This window comes from Ovis aries, chromosome 4 (assembly GCF_016772045.2).
Source record: "Ovis aries strain OAR_USU_Benz2616 breed Rambouillet chromosome 4, ARS-UI_Ramb_v3.0, whole genome shotgun sequence".
Classification (NCBI taxonomy): Eukaryota; Metazoa; Chordata; class Mammalia; order Artiodactyla; family Bovidae; genus Ovis; species Ovis aries.
The window spans coordinates 25,782,705-25,805,235 of record NC_056057.1 but is presented as its reverse complement, the minus strand read 5'-3'; the positions used below and the strand labels follow the sequence as shown (position 1 = coordinate 25,805,235).

Below are 22,531 nucleotides of genomic sequence, written 5' to 3'. Positions count from 1 at the left end.
TCAAAGGTTTTGGCATAGTCAATAAAGCAGAAGTAGATGTTTTTCTGGAACTCTCTTGCTTTTTCGATGATACAATGGATGTTGGCAACTTGATCTTTGGTTCCTCTGCCTTTTCTAAATTCAGCTTGAACATCTGAAAGTTCATGGCTCATGGACTCTTAAAGCCTGGCTTGGAGAATTTTGAGCATTACTTTACTAGTGTGTGAGATAAGTGCAATTGTGGGGTAGTTTGAGCATTCTTTGGCATTGTCTTTCTTTCTAGGAGCCACAGAGTTTCCTAGAAAACTTGGAAACAGTTTCACAGTGTTTAAGTGAAAAGTTGATGCTGGGGGAACTAGATTATAAAGTGAGACTTGGAAGAAATATTTGAAAACATCATGTGAAGTATGCGAACCAGGGAGAAAACTGAAGGTACTGAAATTAGTGTAAGGAGTGGGTCAGCAAGAGGCTATTGGGCAAGTTGTTAAGAAGGTCGGATAATTTTAAAACTGTGGTTTCAGAGGAGATAATGAGATACTTTTTGACTGGGGTTTATAGTATATTATTACAGTTTTAAGTATTGCACCAAACTCAGGTTAAATTTGTGCAACTTGTATCAGTGAAGAAAAAGTAGAACTGATATCATGAAGTCATTGGTGCTTTTCTACATTTCTCCCAGCCTGTGAACACACACATTTGATTTCTTTACATTTGATTTGCTTGTATAATTTCCCTCAGCCTCATTCATCCTTCTCAGTGCTTTTAGAGAAGGGTGCCTGGTAAATTTTCCATCAATATTTGCTTAGTATCTGGGTGAGTGAGTGAGTGAAGTCACTCAGTTGTGTCTGACTCTTTGCGACCCCATGGACTGTAGCCTACCAGGCTCCTCCCTCCATGGGTATCTGGGTAGTAAAGTGAAAGTTGCCCAGTCATGTCCTACTCTTTGCGACCCCATGGACTATACAGTCCGTGGAATTCTCCAGGACAGAATATTGGAGTGGGTAGCCTTTCCCTTCTCCAGGGGATCTTCCCAACCCAGGGATCAAATCCAGGTCTCTCGCATTGGAGGTGGATTCTTTACCAGCTGAGCCACAAGGGAAGCCCAAGAATACTGGAGTGGGTAGCCTATTCCTTCTCCACTGGATCTTCCTGACCCAGAAATAGAACCGGGGTCTTCTGAATTGCAGGTGGATTCTTTACCAACTTAGCTATCGTATCTCGGTAGATATTCCCCAAGTTTTCTAATTATTCTTTATCTGTTTCTCTCATAAGTGTTGGACATGTATTTACAACTTCTTTTCTGTATTCCTACTAGTTGTCCTACAGGGAGCTTAAACCGATGCCATGAATCTGACCAATAGACCTCTTCTCTTTTTCTGTACCTTCCAATTGGGGTAATAGCATCTCCAACCCTACTGATGCTGAAATAGCTTCTGGCTCCAGTTCTTCTCTTCTCTATTCCTAGATTTATTTCAGATCTTCAGGATCTCTTATGAGATTACAACAGCAGCCATCTAGCAGTTCTCCCTGCATGAATTTAAAGTTGCCTTATCTTTGCGGTTGGATATTGATTTAGTGTTTCAGTTTTTCCCTTAGTTCTTGACTCTGAGGCTGGATAACGCATGTGTGATATGTTTACTCAATGGCTTTCTGGGTAGTATTTCAGTTTCTTAATTTGATAACTTTGATCATTTTATTTTTTCAAAGAAGTTACATAAGAGTAAAATATTCCAGCAAACTTAATAGTTTTTAATAATGCTTGATGATATGTGATTATGAAGGTCAACAGAAATAGCTAAAAACAGATATAAAATTGCCACTGGAATTCACTTTTCCATGTTATTTTCATCTCTAGTTATATGGATGCAGCAAAAAAACTATCACCTTCTAGGTAATAATTAACTCAAGTATAAGGGTGGTGTTTGTCTATAAGCTCAGAGTAGATTTTGGTTGAGTAGTACTGGCAAAAAAAATCTGAATAAACTGATAGTATTTTTAAAACTGGTGTTTGAAAACCTTTTATAATGTGATTCTATATAAACTCATCTAAAAATTTGTACTAGAAGAAATCCTGTCCTTAGCCAGGTCATTATACTTTGTTTCCTAAAGACTGAGGACTGCATCCGTGTTATCAACCTCATATGGACTTAGTCTGAGTTGTTTATTTACTCATACGATGATTGGATATATTGTAAGAACAAAGCTTCTTGGACAACTGTCTCTCCTGTAGTTCTAAAATACATTGCATAATTCAAACAATGTAAATGTATGCAAAAGGCTTCAAGTCTGATTTTTCAGATGATAAATTGAATGCAGGTGTTCATTATTTACCTCATTGTAAGATGGCCTATTTTGTTTCTACTTGACACATTCTGAGTAGGATTTTATAATGGCAGAGTGAGAAACTTGTGCATGCATGCCTTTGGTTTAGTATTTCTCCAGTGCATCTAGTCTTTGTTGGGCATGCTTCCCAGGCTGCTTTGCAGAAATAAAACTGCAGGTGATGCTGAAGCTGGAAAAATAGGTACGTGATTGGATTATTTGTAACTGTGGACCATTACATGATCACCGTAAAACAATAGTCCCTTACTTTTTTGTGTTATAAAAGCTCTGACACTTGTTGAATCCCTCTCCAGAAAAATAACTGCATTATACACAAAATAATATTTTTAGAGGTTTTTCCAGTCCCTCTGAGTCCTTTTCATTTACTTTATGTTAACAACTCTGCCATGTTCTCATATGTTGTTGATGGAAATGTAAATTGAAGCCATCTCAGTGGGTGACAATTTAGAATTACTTACTTAATTAGAATGTACATATTCCTGTTTCAGGGTAAAGATAACCAACTAAACACGGATCTGGTTTTGTTTACTACCAAAACCTCATTAAAGTCCCTTAGCAAGGGACTAAAAACAATGTGAACCCACAGGAAGAAGGAGAATGGGAAGTGGTGATGGCAAACAAATAACAAGAAAGAAGGTGAATGCGTAGTAACTGACAGCAGTGAATCTGAGAAGGCTGAATTAGAAGGGAATTGTAGGGGAAGCTAAGAATTAAAATGGACTGCAATAGAATTGCTCAAAAGTTCAGGAACTAGTAGCCCCAGGTACCCCTAGACAGAGGATGAGCTGGTTGGATGGTATCACTGACTCAGTGGACATGAGTTTGAGCAAACTCTAGGAGAATAGTGAAGGGTAGGGAAGCCTGGTGTGCTGCAGTCCATGGGGTCACAAAGAATCAGGCATGACTTAACAACTGAACAGCAACAACCCTCAGAACTGAGTGAAGGGGGACAAAATTAGGAGACCTTAGCAGAACGTAAAAACTACTAAAAAGTAGTTTGGAGAAATCACCTTCTCTACTCTATGACCCTTCTTATCCCCACTACAGAAGCAGGCTGGGGGGAAGAGCTCCCTCCATCCAGAAAAGAACACTGGTTGAAGGAGGGGAGTGCCTTGCCCCAAACAATGGCTAACAGACCACGTGTGTACTGCCTTCCTGATGGGAGAAGCCCTTGGCGTCTTCTCCCACTCAGCAGCATATATCTTGGTGGCTTGGTTTTCTCTCCTGGCTGGACATTGGAAATGTTTTATTTGAATAATGTGTTTAGTCTAAGAAGGAAGACCTAAAAGTACTAACCTCAGAGATTCCCTGGTAATCATCTCAACCCCATCACCCTGTAGTGAAGCTCACGATTTACAAACCCTACTCCTGCACTCATTGCTGAATAGGTTTACCATCCCACTTGAAGAATGCACTTACCACTGAAGATAGAGACCAAAACAAAGAGAAAAGCATGCCATGAGAAAACAGTGCATATGCAGAGAAAGGAAAACTCTTAGAAAGTTAATATCATTACAGAAGTAAAACTTCATTGCAAACGTGAACTAGGATCAGAATGCTCAAACAAATGAATGTTCAGAGGATAAAAACAAGATCTGGAGTTAAAACCTGAGGATCTTTCCCCAAAATATTGAAAGATGAAATACAGTGAAGAAAAGAAAATTAGAAGTCCAATAAAAAAAAGTAAGCATTCAATGACAAAACTTTCCCGAAGAGAAAATTGAGAGGAAGAAATATCAAAGAAATGATGCAACAAAAAATATTTTTTTTAAAGCTTACCTCTTGCAGTCCTTTTCTCAGAAAGCTACTAGAGAATGTGTACAGAGAGTTATTCAGAAAAATTACATGGGTGTTGGAAATTCACGGCAGGAGAAAGATGAAGAGTATCCCCAGCATGATGGTGTAGGGTGTTCTCAGGATGATAGCTGTGTGTCACTGTCACCAGTCCCTGCTGAAAAAGGTCAGAAGACTCCAAGGGTGACTTCTTCAGGAATACAAAGTTGGTGAATACCTCACCTGTCTGCATATCTTCAGAGTAGATCTAAACAAAATAGTTATTTGCTGTTGAATGACTCATAGAAAACTAAACAGTTGAAACAAAAGAGAAGCTATAACTCCAGGAAAAACAAAGACTTGTGTAGGAAAGGAATTTCAGTGTATAACTTAGCTATGAGTAATAACGACATAGTCACTAATGTAAATACTCGATGTAATCAAAAATGAAGATACTGAAGGCATGGGAAATAGGAAGTGTTGGTGTGTATTGTGATGCGGGGAGGAGAGGAGACAAAATTCTTCTGTATCTGAGGGCTAACTCAGAAAATAGAGCTGTATGTTATTTAGAGGGATGGTGTGATAGTAAACTATTTCAGTTGTTCAGGCCTGACAGTATTCTGTTTTTTACCCTTACTGTGTCCTCCTGGTAAGTGAAGTCTCTTTCTCTGTTCCTTGATTCTGGATTGAGCCTGCTAGCTTGCTTTGGGATTTTTGCAGAGGAGATGTAGATAGAGGCATGAATGTGCTTCTGCTGTTGGGTTTGCCCTTTGTTGCATCTGTTGTCCTAGGGAAGGCACAGTCTGGTCGCTGTCCCTCCAGTGTGGCCTGTAGTGTGCAACCCACGGATCAGAAGGGCCACAGCCGACCTACAATCCTGCAGGTTACTGCACAGTCAGCCTCAGCCATCCCACCACTGTGTGTGAGAAAGAAGTCGATTGCTGTGTGCTACTGAGATTTGTGTATTTGTTAATCCCCGGTGGCTCAGACGGTAAAGAATCTGCCTGCAGTGCAGGAGACCTGTGTTCAATCCCTGAGTAAGGAAGATCCCCTGGAGGAGGTGATGACAACCCATTTTGGTATTCTCGCCTGGAGAATCCCCATGGACAGAGGAGCCTGGGGGGTTCAGTCTATGGGGTCACAAAGAGTTGGACTAAGCACAACACACAGTAGTTGACTTGTTACACATGGAAATGAATATTAGAGGTGTCAACTGAAAGAAGGAAAAGTGATTGCCTGTGGTGAAGACAAAGTAGAGCAAAGGGAGTGAGGTTGACTTTTTCATAACAAATCTTGTACAGATAGTTGGTTCTTTGAGCTATGTACTTTGATAACTGAAATCAATGAACTGAAAATTTAGAAAACAAAACAGATGACATGATTTTGTACTTGGAGTGTGTAGAGGAAATCTAGTGGATGGACAAATGATCAAGGCAGTTGGGGTGCTAGTAATAAAATTTTCTATGTCTTCAACCATAGTCTGCTGGTTGATGAAGGACAGTCTAGAAAAATGATCATTAACTAATCAAGAACCAGTGGAGGTTTTGCAGGATTGGATGCCTCATTCAGGGTCACTGGGAGAGGAGAGTAAGAGAAATGATGGTTGGAAGTTCCAGTCAGATTGGATTATGAAATGGAAAGTTTCAGAGGAGTCTCAGCTGAAGGTAAAAATAAAGTTCTCCACAATAGGAATTAGTTGTTCAAGTGAAAATAAATTCTAGCAAGGAAATGGCTAGAATATTTAAAGTTTGTGCACATAGACCTTGGATTCAGCCAGTATAATGTCAGTAATTTGAGTGAAATAGAAGACTGATCCCACGTCTGAAATGGCAGAGCCTATGAAGTAGTGACGGACGACAGTATTAGGAAGACTGGAAGATTTGTCGAGATGGCGTGCATTCTGGAGGGACAGAGGGTTTGCACAGAAAGAGAGGTGTAAGGGTCTGGAATGTTAATCCTGCCTGCGAGGCATGAAGTCAGTGGTGGTTGGGAAAATCAGGAGAAAGCACTTGAACGTGATGGTGAGAAATGGGTGTTTCATATCTAGGAGGCGAAGACTCAATAAGTAATGAATTTGCAGCAAAACAGGATGGTACAGGGGAAAGGGCAGTGAAGGAGGTGGTTAACTCTAGGATGATGGTCCATGAGACTGACTGAGCAGCGCGAGAGGTATATTGCAAGCTACTGGACAGTAGTCACTTAACAATTACATGGAAAAGATGGAAAAAGAATATACACATAACAAAAGCTACCAACTGTATGTGACTTACAGAATGAAATGAAACGAGAAGAGACTATGTTTGTCATTGTTACAATTGAGAATAAAATTATTCTTTCTTTTTTTTTATTTTTTTTATTTTTTATTTTTTTTTAATTTTAAAATCTTTAATTCTTACATGCGTTCCCAAACATGACCCCCGCTCCCACCTCCCTCCCCACAACATCTCTCTGGGTCATCCCCATGCACCAGCCCCAAGCATGCTGCACCCTACGTCAGACATGGACTGGCGATTCAATTCTTACATGATAGTATACATGTTAGAATTCCCATTCTCCCAAATCATCCCACCCTCTTCCTCTCCCTCTGAGTCCAAAAGTCCGTTATACACATCTGTGTCTTTTTTCCTGACTTGCATACAGGGTCGTCATTGCCATCTTCCTAAATTCCATATATATGTGTTAGTATACTGTATTGGTGTTTTTCTTTCTGACTTACTTCACTCTGTATAATCGGCTCCAGTTTCATCCATCTCATCAGAACTGATTCAAATGAATTCTTTTTAACGGCTGAGTAATACTCCATTGTGTATATATACCACAGCTTGCTTATCCATTCATCTGCTGATGGACATCTAGGTTGTTTCCATGTCCTGGCTATTATAAACAGTGCTGCGATGAACATTGGGGTACATGTGTCTCTTTCAATTCTGGTTTCCTCGGTGTGTATGCCCAGAAGTGGGATTGCTGGGTCATAAGGGAGTTCAACCTTGTTTATCCCCATTTTATCTTTATTCTTCCAGTTTCACTGCCAGTGTGTCTTCCATTAAGTGGGAGGAAAGTAGAAGGAAAAGGTTGTACACAATTTCAGAGTTACCCCCAGTATCAGTACAGAACACATAGAACTCTATATAGCCATTAGATATCACTGAATAGCTATTATGAATAACTAATTTTTAAACCTTGATTTGGGGCTCCCTGGTGGCTCAGATAGTAAAGAATCTGCCTGCAGTGTGGGAGACCTGGGTTTGATCCCTGGGTCGTGAAGATCCCCTTGGAAAAGGGAATGGCAATCCACTCCAGTTTTCTTGCCTGGAGAATTCTGTTGGCAGAGGAGCCTGGCAGGTTATAGTCCATGGGGTCGCAAAGAGTCAGACACACCTGAATGACTAACACTTTCAGTTTCACTTTCAAACCTTAATTTGTACGTGAGGTGCTATTTCTGCTTTATTGACTATGCCAAAGCCTTTGACTGTGTGGATCACAAGAAACTGTGGAAAATTCTGAAAGAGATGGGAATACCAGACCACCTCACCTGCCTCTTGAGAAGTCTGTATGCAGGTCAGGAAGCAACAGTTAGAACTGGACATGGAACAACAGACTGGTTCCAAATAGGAAAAGGAGTCCGTCAAGGCTGTATATTGTCACCCTGCTTATTTAACTTCTATGCAGAGTACATCATGAGAGAGGCTGGACTGGAAGAAACACAAGCTGGAATCAAGATTGCCAGGAGAAATATCAATCACCTCAGATATGCAGATGACACCACCCTTATGGCAGAAAGTGAAGAAGAATTAAAAAGCCTCTTGATGAAAGTGAAAGAGGAGAGTGAAAAAGTTGGCTTAAAGCTCAACATTCAGAAAACGAAAATCATGACATCTGGTCCCATCACTTCATGGCAAATAGATGGGGAAACACTAGAGACAGTGTCAGACATTATTTTTTTGGGCTCCAAAATCACTGCAGATGGTGACTGCAGCCATGAAATTAAAAGACCCTTACTCCTTGGAAGAAAAGTTATGACCAACCTAGATAGTATATTCAAAAGCAGAGACATTACTTTGTTGACTAAGTGCGTCTAGTCAAGGCTATGGTTTTTCCTGTGGTCATGTATGGATGTGAGAGTTGGACTGTGAAGAAGGCTGAGTGCCGAAGAATTGATGCTTTAGAACTGTGTTGTTGGAGAAGACTCTTGAGAGTCCCTTGGACTGCAAGGAGATCCAACCAGTCCATTCTGAAGGAGATTAGCCCTGGGATTTCTTTGGAAGGAATGATGCTAAAACTGAAACTCCAGTACTTTGGGCACCTCATGTGAAGAGTTGACTCATTTGAAAAGACTCTGATGCTGGGAGGGATTGGGGGCAGGAGGAGAAGGGGACGACAGAGGATGAGATGGCTGGATGGCATCACAGACTCGATGGACGTGAGTCTGAGTGAACTCCGGGAGATGGTGATGGACAGGGAGGCCTGGCGTGCTGCAGTTCATGGGGTCGCAAAGAGTTGGACACGATTGAGTGACTGAACTAAACTGAACTGAACTGTGCTGTGCTTAGTCACTCAGTCATGTCTGACTCTTTGCGACCCATGAACTGTAGCCCACAAGGTTCCTCTGTCTATGGGGATTCTTAGGCAAGATTACTGGAGTGGGTTGCCATGCCCTCCTCCGGGGGATCTTCCCAACCCAGGGACTGAACCCAGGACTGCTGCATTGTAGGTGGATTCTTTACTTTCTGAGCCACTAGGGAAGCCCTTAATTTGTGTGGTTAACTATATTATAGCCCCTAACTATGTAGACTTTATCAAGGAATAACCATAGATGAGACACTATGCCAGACACCCCACATGGCTATTATGCTAGTTCTTTTCAGTAGTTTTTTCCTCCATTTCTGAAAATGGAAGAAGCTTGAGGGACAGACTTGTTTTTTTCTCCCCAGTCAGATAACTTGTTATGTAGAAGGACAGAGTTGAAACCCAAGTCTGTTTGACTTCAACATCAATGCTCCTAACTACTTGGCAACAATGCATCAAGTTCAGTCAAGTACACATATACTTTCATTCATTAAGCAGATCCCCATAGGTGGACTTGTTGTGAATCTTAATGCACAGCTTGCAAATTGCTTTAAATTACTGCTAGAAAAAAGTAAGAAGAGGAACAAATTGAGGAGTAATAGCCCATGTTTATCATGATGCTAACCAGATTTAATATTTTATAGTAGACATACTATTTTTAGATTTGCATGCTCAGAGCTTTAAATGCTCTGCAACTTAATTATTACCAGGACATCAGATTGATTTGCTGAAAGCATTAAATATATATGTTTGGAAACAAAATCTTAACTCTTGAAAGCATACATTTCTTGAGAATATAACAATTATGTTGCATATTACATTATACTACATAAATACTGTATAAAGTTTTTTTCCAGTAAGAGCGAGGACCGTGTGCATGTGTCAAGGGTGAAAATTAAATCTTCATGTTAACCTTGTCCCTTAGTCTTTCTTCTCAGAGGCAAACAGGTTCTCCTGAGACCTTCTGAAGGGATGCAAATTCATTCTTCACCTTCTGTTTTCCATCTGTAGGCATCCATTCTGAGGAACTGCAGTCCCTCTGTTACCTGTTCTGTCACTCTGCCTCTTGCATAGCAGTCACCTTGAGACTGTTCCTTCCTACTCTCCTAGCAATTCTCTTTTTTCCTCACCTATTAGAATAGCTTGCTTTCTGCATCCTATGTCTTCCCTTTTCTCACTGTGCTCCCCAAGTTTGTGGAGCACCATTACCTGAGAAAGAGTATGTGGGGAACTTCTGCTTTCCCAGGCATGTAAGGAACTTAGAAATGATCACCCTATCCTAACAGTACAAAGCTAAACAAACTTAAAAAAAAAAAAAAGTGTCTTAAATCTAACAGAGAAGTGAGATAACAGGACAGATTGGTGTCCTGAAACAGGCAAACACAGTGGAGTAGGAAATGGCAACCCACTCCAGTATTCTTGTCTGGAAAATCCCATGGACAAAGGAACCAGGAGGGCTACAGTCCATAGGGTTGCAAAGAGACACAAGTGAAGTGACTTAGCACTCACACTCACGGTGGTTCTGTGTTTAGGTTTTGAGAAACCTCCATATTGTTTTCCACGGTAGCTATACCAATTTACATTCCCGTCTACAACACACAAAGGTTCTCTTTTTGCTACATCCTTACCAGCAGTTTGTAATTTGTGATCTTTTTGATGATAGCCATTCTGACAAGTGTGAGGTGATATCTCATTCTGGTTTTGTTTTGCATTTCTCTAGTTAGCAATGCTGAGCATCTTTCCTGTGCCTGTTGATTACTTATAGGTTTTGTCTGGAAAAGTGTCTCTCCAGGTCTTCAGCCTATTTTTTTTAAACTGAGTTGTTTGAAGTTTTGATGGTTTATATGAGCTGGTTATATGTTTTGGATATTAACCTTTTATCAGTCACATCGTTTGCAGTTATTTTCTCCCATTCAGGAGGTTGTCATTTAATTTTGTCAAAAGTTTGCTTTGCTGTGCAGAAGCTTTTAAGTTTAAGTAGGTCCAGTTTATTAGTTTTTGTTTCCTTGCATTAGGAGGTAGAGCAAAAAAAAAACAAAAAAACAAAAAAACAAAAAAAAAAAACAACCCCCAAAGCTTTCACAATTTATGTTAAAGAGTGTTCCTATGTTTTCTTTGGTTTCTGGTCTTACATTTAAGACTTTAATACATTTTGAGTTTATTTTTGTATGTGGTATAAGGAAATGTTCTAGTTTTATTCATCTACATGTAGCTGACTAGTTTTCCCAGCACCGCTAGTTCCAGAGACTGTGTTTTCTCCATTGTATATTATTGTCTTCTTTGGTGTCAATTAAATGATGATGACAGCCTATCACTATCATTATTTCTGGGCTCTCTATTCTGTTCTTTTAAACGAGGTGTTTGTTTTCATGCCAGTACCATATTGGTTTTTCTTTCTTTTTCTTTTTTTTTTGTTACCATAGTTGTGTAATATAGTTTGAAATCAGGGCATATGATACCTCCAGCGTTGCCCTTTTTTCTCAACATTGTTTTGGCTATTCAGAGTCTTTTGTGTTCCCATAGGAGTTTTAAAATTATTTGTTCTATCTCTGAACAGTGGCATTGGTATTTTGATAGGGATTGCATTGAACCTGAGATTTTGATACTCCACATCATCACCAACTCTGGATATTGTCAGTGTTCTGGATTTCAGCCATTCTAATAGACATATAGTGATATCTCATTGTTCTTTTAATTCACATTTTCATACAGAATTCATTGCTGGTGATAATGTAAAATGGCACATCCACTTGGGAAGACAATTTGACAGTTTCTTACAAAACTAAACATACTCTTAGCATATGATACAGCAGTTGCACTTCTTTGTATTTACTGAAATAAGTGGAAAATTTGTATCTATACAAAAGCCTACACTTCAATATTTGTACCTGCTTTATTCATAGTCACCAAAACTTGGGAGCAACCAAGATTTCTTTATACACACATACACTGTGGTACTTCCAGATAATGAAATATTCAGTTCAGTTCAGTCACTCAGTCGTGTCCGACTCTTTGCAACCCCATGAACTACAGCAAGCCAGGCCTCCCTGTCCATCACCATCTCCCGGAGTTCTCTCAGACTCATGTCCATCGAGTCCGTGATGCCATCCAGCCATCTCATCCTCCATTGTCCCCTTCTCCTCCTGCCCCCAATCCCTCCCAGCATCAGAGTCTTTTCCAATGAGTCAACTCTTCGCATGAGGTGGCCAAAGTACTGGAGCTTCAGCTTTAGCATCATTCCTTCCAAAGAAATCCCAGGGTTGATCTCCTTCAGAATGGACTACTTGGATCTCCTTGCAGTCCAAGGGACTCTCAAGAGTCTTCTCCAACAACACAGTTCTAAAGCATCAATTCTTCGGTGCTCAGCCTTCTTCACAGTCCAATTCTCACATCCATACATGACCACAGGAAAAACCATAGCCTTGACTAGACGGACCTTAGTCGGCAAAGTAACATCTCTGCTTTTGAATATACTATCTAGGTTGGTCATAACTTTTCTTCCAAGGAGTAAGCATCTTTTAATTTCATGGCTGCATTCACCATCTGCAGTGATTTTTGGCGACCCCCAAAATAAAGTCTGACACTGTTTCCACTGTTTCCCCATCTATTTGCCATGAAGTGATGGGACCAGATACCATGATCTTTGTTTTCTGAATGTTGAGCTTTAAGCCAACTTTTTCACTCTCCTCTTTTACTTTCATCAACAGGGTTTTTAGCTCCTCTTCACTTTCTGCCATAAGGGTGGTGTCATCTGCATATCTAAAGTTATTGATATTTTTCCCGGCAATCTTGATTCCAGCTTGTGTTTCTTCCAGTCCATCGTTTCTCTTGATGTACTCTGTATAGAAGTTAAATAAGCAGGGTGACAATATACAGCCTTGACAGACTCCTTTTCATATTTGGAACCAGTCTGTTGTTCCATGTCCAGTTGTAACTGTTGCTTCCTGGCCTGCGTACAGATTTCTCAAGGGGCAGGTTAGGTGGTCTGGTATTCCCATCTCTTTCAGAATTTGCCACAGTTTCTTGTGATCCCCACAGTCAAAGGCTTTGGCATAGTCAATAAAGCAGAAATAGATGTTTTTCTGGAACTCTCTTGCTTTTTCCATGATCCAGCGAATGTTGGCAATTTGATCTCTGGTTCCTCTGCTTTTTCTAAAACCAGCTTGAACATCAGGGATTTCCCGGTTCACGTATTGCTGAAGCCTGGCTTGGAGAATTTTGAGCATTACTTTACTAGCATGTGAGATGAATGCAATTGTGTGGTAGTGTGAGCATTCTTTGGCATTTCCTTTCTTTGGGATTGGAATGAAAACGGACCTTTTCCAGTCCTGTGGCCACTGCTGAGGTTTCCAAATTTGCTGGCATATTGAGTACAGCACTTTCACAGCATCATCTCTCAGGATTTGAAATAGCTCAACTGGAATTCTATCACCTCCACTAGCTTTGTTTGTAGTGATGCTTTCTAAGGCCCACTTGACTTCACTTTCCAAGATGTCTGGCTCTAGATTAGTGATCACATCATCATGATTATCTGGGTCTTGAAGATCTTTTTTGTACAGTTCTTCCGTGTATTCTTGCCACCTCCTCTTAATATCTTCTGCTTCTGTTAGGTCCAGACCATTTATGTCCTTTATCGAGCCCATCCTTGCATGAAATGTTCCCTTGGTATCTCTAATTTTCTTGAAGAGATCTCTAGTCTTTCCCATTCTGTTCTTTTCCTCTATTTCTTTGCATTGATTGCTGAAGAAGGCTTTCTTATCTCTTCTTGCTATTCTTTGGAACTCTGCATTCAGATGCTTATATCTTTCCTTTTCTCCTTTGCTTTTTGCCTCTCTTCACAGCTATTTGTAAGGCCTCCTCAGACAGCCATTTTGCTTGTTTGCATTTCTTTTCCACGGAGATGGTCTTGATCCCTGTCTCCTGTACAATGTCACGAACCTCATTCCATAGTTCATCAGGCACTCTATCTATCAGATCTAGGCCCTTAAATCTATTTCTCACTTCCACTGTATAATCATAAGGGATTTGATTTAGGTCATACCTGAATGGTCTAGTGGTTTTCCCTACTTTCTTTAAGTCTGAAGTTTCTCCAAAACATTTTTTGCCATTTTGACCTTATCTTTCATGTTAGTCTTTCGTTGCATTTCAGTTATATCTGGCTTTTTTGTTCATGTGTATATGTTGGTGATTGGTTGTACTTTTTGAGTTTTATGGTGGGGGTGGCTGTTGATTGTGAATTTCATTCTAAGGTGACTGGGCTGAACAGTAAATAGTGTGCCAAGGGGTTATGCCTGAGGAGAATATTCAGCTCAGTCCAGTCGCTCAGTCATGTTCAACTCTTTGTGACCCCATGGACTATAGCACACCAGGCCTCCCAGTCTATCATCACCTCTCGGAGTCCACTCAAACTCATGTCCATTGAGTTGGTGATGCCATCCAACCATCTCATCCTCTATTGTCCTCTTCTCCTGCCTTCAGCCTTTCCCAGCATCAGGGTCTTTTCAGATGAGTCAGTTCTTCATATCAGATGACCAAAGTATTGGAGTTTCAGCTTCAGTCCTTCCAATGAATATTCAGGACTGATTTCCTTTAGCATGGACTGGTTTGATCTCCTTGCAGTCCAAGGGACTCTCAAGAGTTCTCCAACACCACAGTTCAAAAGCATTAATTGTTCAGCACTCAGCTTTCTTTGTAGTCCATCTGTCACATCTGTACATGACTACTGGAAAAACTATAGCTTTGACTATACAGACCTTTGTTGGCAAAGTAGTGTCTCTGCTTTTTAATATGCTGTCTAGGTTGGTCATAACTTTTCTTCCAAGGAGCAAGGGTCTTTTAATTTCATGGCTGCAGTCACCATCTGCAGTGATTTTGGAGCCCAAGAAATTAAAAGTCTGTCACTGTTTTCATTGTTTCCCCATCTATTTGCCATGAAGTGATGGGACCAGATGCCATGATCTTAGTTTCCTGAATGTTGAGCTTTAAGCCAGCTTTTTCACTCTTCTTTCACTTTAATCAGGAGGCTCTTCAGTTCTTCGCTTTCTGCCATAAAGATGGTATCATTTGCATATCTGAGGTTATTGATAGGATAATATTATTAATTCTATTTTGGGCTCCAGGTTCAGGGAGGCAGAGGATTCTCAGCATCTGCGTATTTGCGTGTTTTTCGTGTGATCGGTGATAACACTGTGGCCCCCATGCTGGATAATGTCCACATTTTGTGCAACCACCTTAATTGACTTGGTGGTGGTTTAGTTGCTCAGTCGTGTCCGACTCTTTGAGACCCCATGGTCTGTAGCCCGCCAGGCTCCTCTGTCCATGGGATTCTCCAGGCAAGAATGGAGTGGGTTGCCATTTCCTTCTCCAGGGGATCTTCCCGACCCAGGAATTGAACCCGGGTCTCCTGCATTGCAGGAAGATGATTTACCAACTGAACTTACTTGATTAAAATCTACCAATTTGCTGGTTGCTTTATTTTTGCTCCTTTGCTTTTTCCTGCCTGCCTTTGTATTAATTTCTCATTTTATGATTCCCTTTTATTCCTATTGACTTCTTACTCTTACCTTATAAAGCATTTGTTTAGTGGTTACCTTGAGTTTAGAATTTGATGAGCACCCAGCAGTGGGTTGCTAAAGAAGAGCCTGAATGAGGTATTAACTCATGCTGTGTTTGTATTTCTCAGAGGTTCTATATTCTCCTAATTGCCTCTATTCAGTATTTATAGTTTGTTGACATCTTTTAGGAGATTTTATCTTACTGTCTGTATGGGACGCAATGTTTCTTCCTTTTGTGTTCTGCTGTAGGTGAGCTGGTGATGGCATCTTCTACTTCTGGGGGGAGGCATGCCTGTTCTTAGACTTAGCGCTACTCAGTCATCCTGTGACCTCAGCTCTGATGGTTTCAAGAAACAGTTCTGTTTGTGTAGTTTATCTGCTTTTTTCTTTTGTTCTTCAGATGAGCATCACTTTTGCTAGCTTTTCATATCCTAGGCAGTAGAAATCAGCATCCACGTTCTTGAGAAACAAATTCAGATTTTAATTTGTCATAAAGCATGCACTTTTTTGAGGTAACCATAGAAGTAAGGTTTAATGCAAAAACATTATCAAAACCCCATAATTGAAGTGAAAGTCGCTCAGTCATGTCCAACTGTTTGAGACCCCATGGACTATACAGTCTATGGAATTCTCTAGGCCAAAATACTGGGGTGGATAGTCTTTCCCTTCTCCAGGGGATCTTCCCAACCCAGGGATAGAACCCAGGTCTTCTGCTTTGCAGGCGGATTCTTTACCAGCCGAGGCACTGGGGAAGCCCAAGAATACTGAAGTGGGTAGCCTGTCCTTTCAGTGGATCTTCCCAACCCAGGAATCAAATTGGGGTCTCCTTCACTGCAGGCAGATTCTTTACCAACTGAGCTATCAGGGAGGCTCCCAAACCCCATAAACAGTTGTAAAATTATTCTATACAGTGAATGACTGATTCAGAGTATTTCTGCCAAGATCGCTCAGTTTCTGTTTTGGGTGTATATTTTGGAAGTATCTGATCCGTCACTTTCTTTGTTTCGTACTGGCTCTGTTGATTGGAGTGCTGAAGACTTCCAGCACTTTGTAAGCTGTTGTCATTCTTGGTTGGTGCATCACGTGACTGGCAGGAGCACAGCATCAGGTACTTCTCATTCCTGAGATGGGAAGAAAGAAGCTGTTTTTCTCAGTATGCACTTTGTGAGCACTTTTAAGGCTGTCCATGAATATGTTCAGTATCCTGCATCTGGAAAGAGAGGCAGGAAAAGGGTCATTGGTAGTCTTTTGGGTTTAGAGAGAGAGAAGTGAGTTGCTCAGTTGTGTCCAGTTCTTTGCTACCCCATGGACTGTACAGCCCATGGAGTTCTCTAGGCCAGAATACTGGAGTGGGTAGCCTTTCCCTTCTCCAGGGGACCTTCTCAACCCAGGGATCGAACCCAGGCCTCATGCATTGCAGGCGGATTCTTTACCAGCTGAGCCACCAGGGAAGCCCATCTGAGTGACTTTCGCTTCACTTTGGGATTTAACCAAAAATAGTTACTCTTACTGTAGATTGGCCTTACTTGCATACTACTAGATGAGACTGTGTAGATGTTGGCATTATTAATAGAATGTGGAGATTTTGTTGTTGTTGTTTAGGCACTAAGTCATGTCCAGGTTTTTGCCACCCCATGGACTGCAGTGCGCCAGGCTTCTCTGTCCTTCACAATCTCCCGAAGTTTGCTTAGATTCATATGCATTGCGTTGGTGATACTATCTAACCATCCCGTCTTCTACTGCTTCCTTCTTCTTTTGCATTCAGTCTTTTTCAGCATCAGGGTCTTTTCCAACGAGTCAGCCCTTCACATCAGGTGGCCAAAGTATTGGAGCGTCAGCAACAACCCTTCTGATGAAAATTAGGGTTGATTTCCTTTAGGATTGACTGGTTTGATCTTGCAGTCCAAGGGACTCTCAAGAGTCTTCTACAGTACCACAATTCAAAAGCATCAGTTCTTTAGTACCTAGCCTTCTTTATGGTCCAACTTTCATATCTGTACATGACTGCTGGAAAAACAATAGCTTTTACTATAAGGCAAAGTGATATCTCTGCTTTTTAACATGCTGTCTAGTTTTGTCATGTCTTTCCTCCCAAGGAGCAGGCTTCTTTTAATTCCATGGCTGTGGTCACCATCTGCAGTGATTTTGGAGCCCAAGAAAATAAAATGTGTCACTTCTTCTACTTTCCCCCACCTATTTGCCATGAAGTGATGGGACCAGATGCCATGATTTCAGTTTTTTGGAATGTTGAGTTTCAGGCCAGATTTTTCACTCTCCTCTTTCACCCTCATTGAGAGGCTCTTCAGTTCCTCTGTGGTTTCTGACATTAGAGTGGTATTATCTGCATATCTGAGGTTGTTGATATTTCTCCTTGCAGTCTTGATTAGAACTGGTGCTTCATCCAACCAAGCATTTAACATGATGTACTCTGCATATAAGTTAAATGAGCAGGGTGACAGTATTCAGCCTTGATGTGCTCCTTTCCGAATTTTGAACTGCTCTGTTGTTCCATGTCCAGTTGTTTCTGTTGCTTCTTGACCCATATACAGGTTTCTCAGGAGACAGGTAAAGTTTACTAAAGCATAATTTATTTTTATGTAGCTACAGGTATGACCTAAATCAAATATCTTACGACTGTATAGTGAAAGTGACAAATAGATTCAATGGATTAGATGTGATAGACAAAGTACCTGAAGAACTATGGATGGAGGTTCGGGATTGTACAAGAGGCAGTGATCAAGACCATCCCCAAGAAAAAGAAATGCAAAAAGGCAAAATGGTTGTCTGACAAGGCCTTACAAATAGTTGAGAAAAGAAGGGAAGCAAAGGAGAAAAGGAAAGACATACCTGTTTGAATGCAGAGTTCCAAAGAATAGCAAGGAAAGATAAGAAAGCCTTCCTCAAGGATCAGTGCAAAGAAATAGAGGGAAACATAGGATGGGAAAAGCGAGAGATCTCTTCAAGAAAATTAGAGATACCAAGGGAACATTTCAAGCAAAGATTGGCACAATAAAGGATAGAAATGGTATGGACCTAACAGAAGCAGAAGATATTAAGAAGAGGTGGCAAAAATACACAGAAGAACTATATAAAAAATATCTTCATGACCCAGATAACCACGATGTTGTGATCACTCTCTTAGAGCCAGATATCCTGGAATGGAAAGTCAAGTGGGCCTTAGGAATCATCACTATGAACAAATCTATTAGGGGTGATAGAATTCCAATTGAGCTATTTCAAAACCTAGAAGATGATGCTGTGAAAGTGCTGCACTCAATATGCCAGCAAATTTGGAAAGCTCAGCAATGGCAACCCACTCCAGTACTCTTGCCTAGAAAATCCCATGGACGGAGGAGCCTGGTGGGCTGCAGTCCATGGGGTCGCACAGAGTCGGACACGACTGAAGCGACTTAGCAGCAGCAGCAGTAGCAGTAGCAGCAGTGGGCACAGGACTGGAAAAGGTCAGTTTTCATTCCAATCCCAAAGAAAGGCAATGCTAAAGAATGTTCAAACTACTGCACAATTGCACTTATCTCACCCACTAGCAAAGTAATGCTCAAAATTCTCCAAACGAGGCTTCAACAGTACATGAACTGTGAACTTCCAGATATTCAAGCTGGATTTAGAAAAGGCAGAGGAACCAAAGATCAAATTTCCAACATCCGCTGGAACATTGAAAAAGCAAGAGAGTTCCAGAAAAACATCTATATCTGCTTTATTGACTATGCCAAACCCTTTGTGTGGATCACAACAAACTGTGGAAAATTCTGGGAGAGATGGGAATACCAGACACCTAACCTGCCTCCTGAGAAATCTGTATGCAGGTCAAGAAGCAACAGTTAGAACTGGACATTCAACAGCAGACTGGTTTCAAATCAGGAAAGGAGTACATCAAGGCCATATATTATCACCCTGCTTATTTAACTTATATGCAGAGTACATTATGCGAAACACTGGGCTGGATGAAGCACAAGCTGGAATCAAGATTGCTAGGAGAAATATCAGTAACCCCGGATATGCAGATGACACCACCCTATGGCAGAAAGTGAAGAGGAACTAAAAAGCCTCTTGATGAAAGTGAAAAAGGAGAGTGAAAAAGTTGGCTTAAAGCTCAACATTCAGAAAACGAAGATCATGGCATCTGGTTCCACAGCATCGTGGCAAATAGATGGGGAAAGAATGGAAACAGTGACAGAATATTTTCTTGGGCTCCAAACTCACTGCAGATGGTGACTGCAGCCATGAAATTAAAAACCCTTGCTCTTTGGAAGGAAAGTTATGACCAACCTAGACAGCATATTAAAAAGCAGAGACATTACTTTGCCAACAAAGGTCTGTCTAGTCAAAGCTATGGTTTTTCCAGTAGTCATGTGTGGATATGAGAGTTGGACTGTAAAGAAAGCTGAGCACTGAAGAATTGATGCTTTTGAACTGTGGTGTTGGAGAAGACTCTTGAGAGTCCCTTGGACTGCAAGGAGATTCAACCAGTCCATGCTAAAGGAAATCAGTCCTGAATATTCATTGGAAGGACTGTTGCTGAAGCTGAAACTCCAATACTTTGGCCATTTGATGGGAAGAACTGACTCATTGGAAAGGACTCTGATGCTGGGAAAGATTAAAGGTGGGAGGAGAAGGGGATGACAGGATGAGATGGTTGGATGACATCACCGACTGGATGGACATGAGTTTGAGTAAGTTCTGGGAGTTTGTGATGGACAGGGAAGCCTGGCATGTTGCAGTCCATGGGGGTCACAAAGAGTTGAACATGACTGAGCAACTGAACTGAAGTGTTGCTAATACTATATTAAAGATGAAATTTCTTAAATTTCTTCAATGTCATGTTATATTATATATTGGACATATGACATTTCTTAAAAATGTCATGTTATGTTGAAGAATAGAGGTTTAAACTGAAACAGTTCTGGTTAATTTGGGACTCTATATGTACCTGATGGTGTATTTTCTTGTCATATTAACTTCACAAATCATTAAAATGTAGGGTTTGTAATTTCCAATAAAATAAAAATTGGCAAACTGTTCTAAATGTCATATTCATATTGTTGCCTTCCTGCAGTCTCTCTTATATGGATATGCTCTTGTGTACGTGTGTTACTTGCTCGGTCATGTCCGACTCTTTGTGACCCCATGGACTGTAGTCCACCAATTTCCTCTGAACATGGGATTCTCCAGGCATGAATACTAGAGTGCGTTCCTTTTTCCTTCTCCAGGGGATCTCCCAACAAAGGGATTGAACCCTGGTCTCCTGCATTGCAGGCAGATTCTTTACTATCTGAACCACCAGGTAAGTCATGGTTGTGCTGTTGGTAAAACGCAAATCCAGCAGATGTCTGCAATGTCTGTATCCTTGAGTTCTATTCAGTCTTTATTTTATTTTTAAAAACTATTTATTTATCCGTGCCAAGGCTTAGTTGCAGTATGTGGGATCTAGTTCCCTGACCAGGGATTGAACTCAGCGCACCTGCTTTGGGTGTGTGGAGTCTTAGCCACTGAACCACCAGGGAAGTCCCTATTGAGTCTTTAGAATGAGATGAGAGACCATTTCCTCTAACGGGGCTTCACTAGTACCCTTACATAGAATTAAATACTGTATCTCCTGGTCTACTTGTAAATATTCTGCTAATGTTCCATCTATCACATTCTGTTACAAAATATTTGTTATAAATCAGCCTCCTCTTTTAAACCTGAGTTCCTTGAGAACACAAAACATGTCTCATTTATCTTTATATGCTGGTACTTAAAAGAAAGATAGATACCTAGTGACCATTATTTAATTGCACTATGTTGGTCATTTGGATGGTTCGGCCTAAGGTGTTAAAAAATATTATTTATATTTTACTAAATCTGATAGGCATTCACTTTTTTTTCTCTTAATGGAAGACTGATACAGTACCATGTTCAGAATCAAAATATATCCTCTAAAAAGATCTGTTGTTATTTAAAATAGCAATAAGAAAGCTGTGTCCTGCCAGTGTTTTTGGATAAATATGAGAGATTTGGGGTTTTATGGATAGGTATGACTTCCCTGGTGGCTCAGACGGTAAAGCATCTGTCTACAATGCGGAGACCCAGGTTCAATCCCTGGGTTGGGAATATCCCCTGGAGAAGGAAATGGCAATCCACTCCAGTACTATTGCCTGGAAAATCCCATGGACAGAGGAGCCTGGTAGGCTACAGTCCATGGGGTTGCAAAGAGTCGGACACAACTGAGCGACTTCACTATGGATAGGTATATTTGTTAAATTGAGTTCTGATATGGTCATCCTCAGTCATACCTTTAGGCATTTTACAAACATGTTTGGAAATGTAGCTTTTGAGCAAAGGAAATAAAGTATTGTATTTATCTGACACCTAAGCTCAGACAGTAAAGAATCTTCTTGCAAAGTCAGAGACCCAGGTTCAGTCTTTGGGTTGGGGAGATCTCTTGGAGAAGGGAATGGCTACCCACTCCAGTATTCTTGCCTGGAGATTCCAATGGACAGAGGAACTTGGCGGGCTACAGTCTATGAGGTCTCAAAGAGTTGGAAGTGACTGAGCAACTTTCACCGAAACTATTCAGGAAGTTAAAAACATGATTGCAACATTTCTGTTTTCTATTGGTTTCATTTGGCTTTTAGGGCATGAAGAAGATTAATCTAACTTGATTAATCAATAGCTAATTAAAGAGTTTGTGAATTCTCTAGGCTCTTCTATATGCAATTGATTATGAAATTGAAAGATTATTTAATATTATTTAAATAAATTAAATAATATAATTAAATAAATTATATTAATATTTTAACTTCTTAATTCTTTTTTCTTCCTACCCAGTGTAGTGACTATGACTTGGAATTTGGAACTGAGTGTTTGCATTTGGCTCTAAAATACAGTCATATCAAAGCAAAACTCGTGGAAGGATCCCCTGACCTCTGGAAGGTATGGAAGTTGGTACTTAGCTCTGTGTTGATGTGTCATTCCTGAAGACATACTCTGCAAGTACTGATACTTTCCAGGTGCTTTAGAAAATAGAGAAGTTTAAAAACATTTGGCTTCATATTGAAACAGTATTTCCAGGAATAAAAGTATGTGTGTACGTATACATTAAAGATGTTAAAGAGTCTCAGTGGGTTTTCTGATCCATCAAATTATGGTATTATTTCTGTTGCTCGGTTGCATGAAAATTCATGTTGGGATAGTTTACTCAAACAGATCCCATTTAGCCAGTAAGATTGTTTTGTTCACAATTTTTGTGTATGTTCTTGGTGTGTAATGTTTTACTATGTAGCCCTACTCTCACCTGTATTGAGGGCGCCATTCTG

General features: G+C 40.5%; 1 protein-coding gene across 1 annotated transcript in view; it reads left to right on the top strand.

The window, feature by feature from the left end:
- The window catches only part of CRPPA (CDP-L-ribitol pyrophosphorylase A), a 396,240-nt gene that overhangs the window by 99,464 nt on the left and 274,245 nt on the right, over positions 1 to 22,531 (top strand). Inside the window, 1 exon segment of the mRNA XM_027968498.3 lies at positions 22,044 to 22,148. Coding sequence (XP_027824299.2) covers positions 22,044 to 22,148 — 105 coding nt within the window.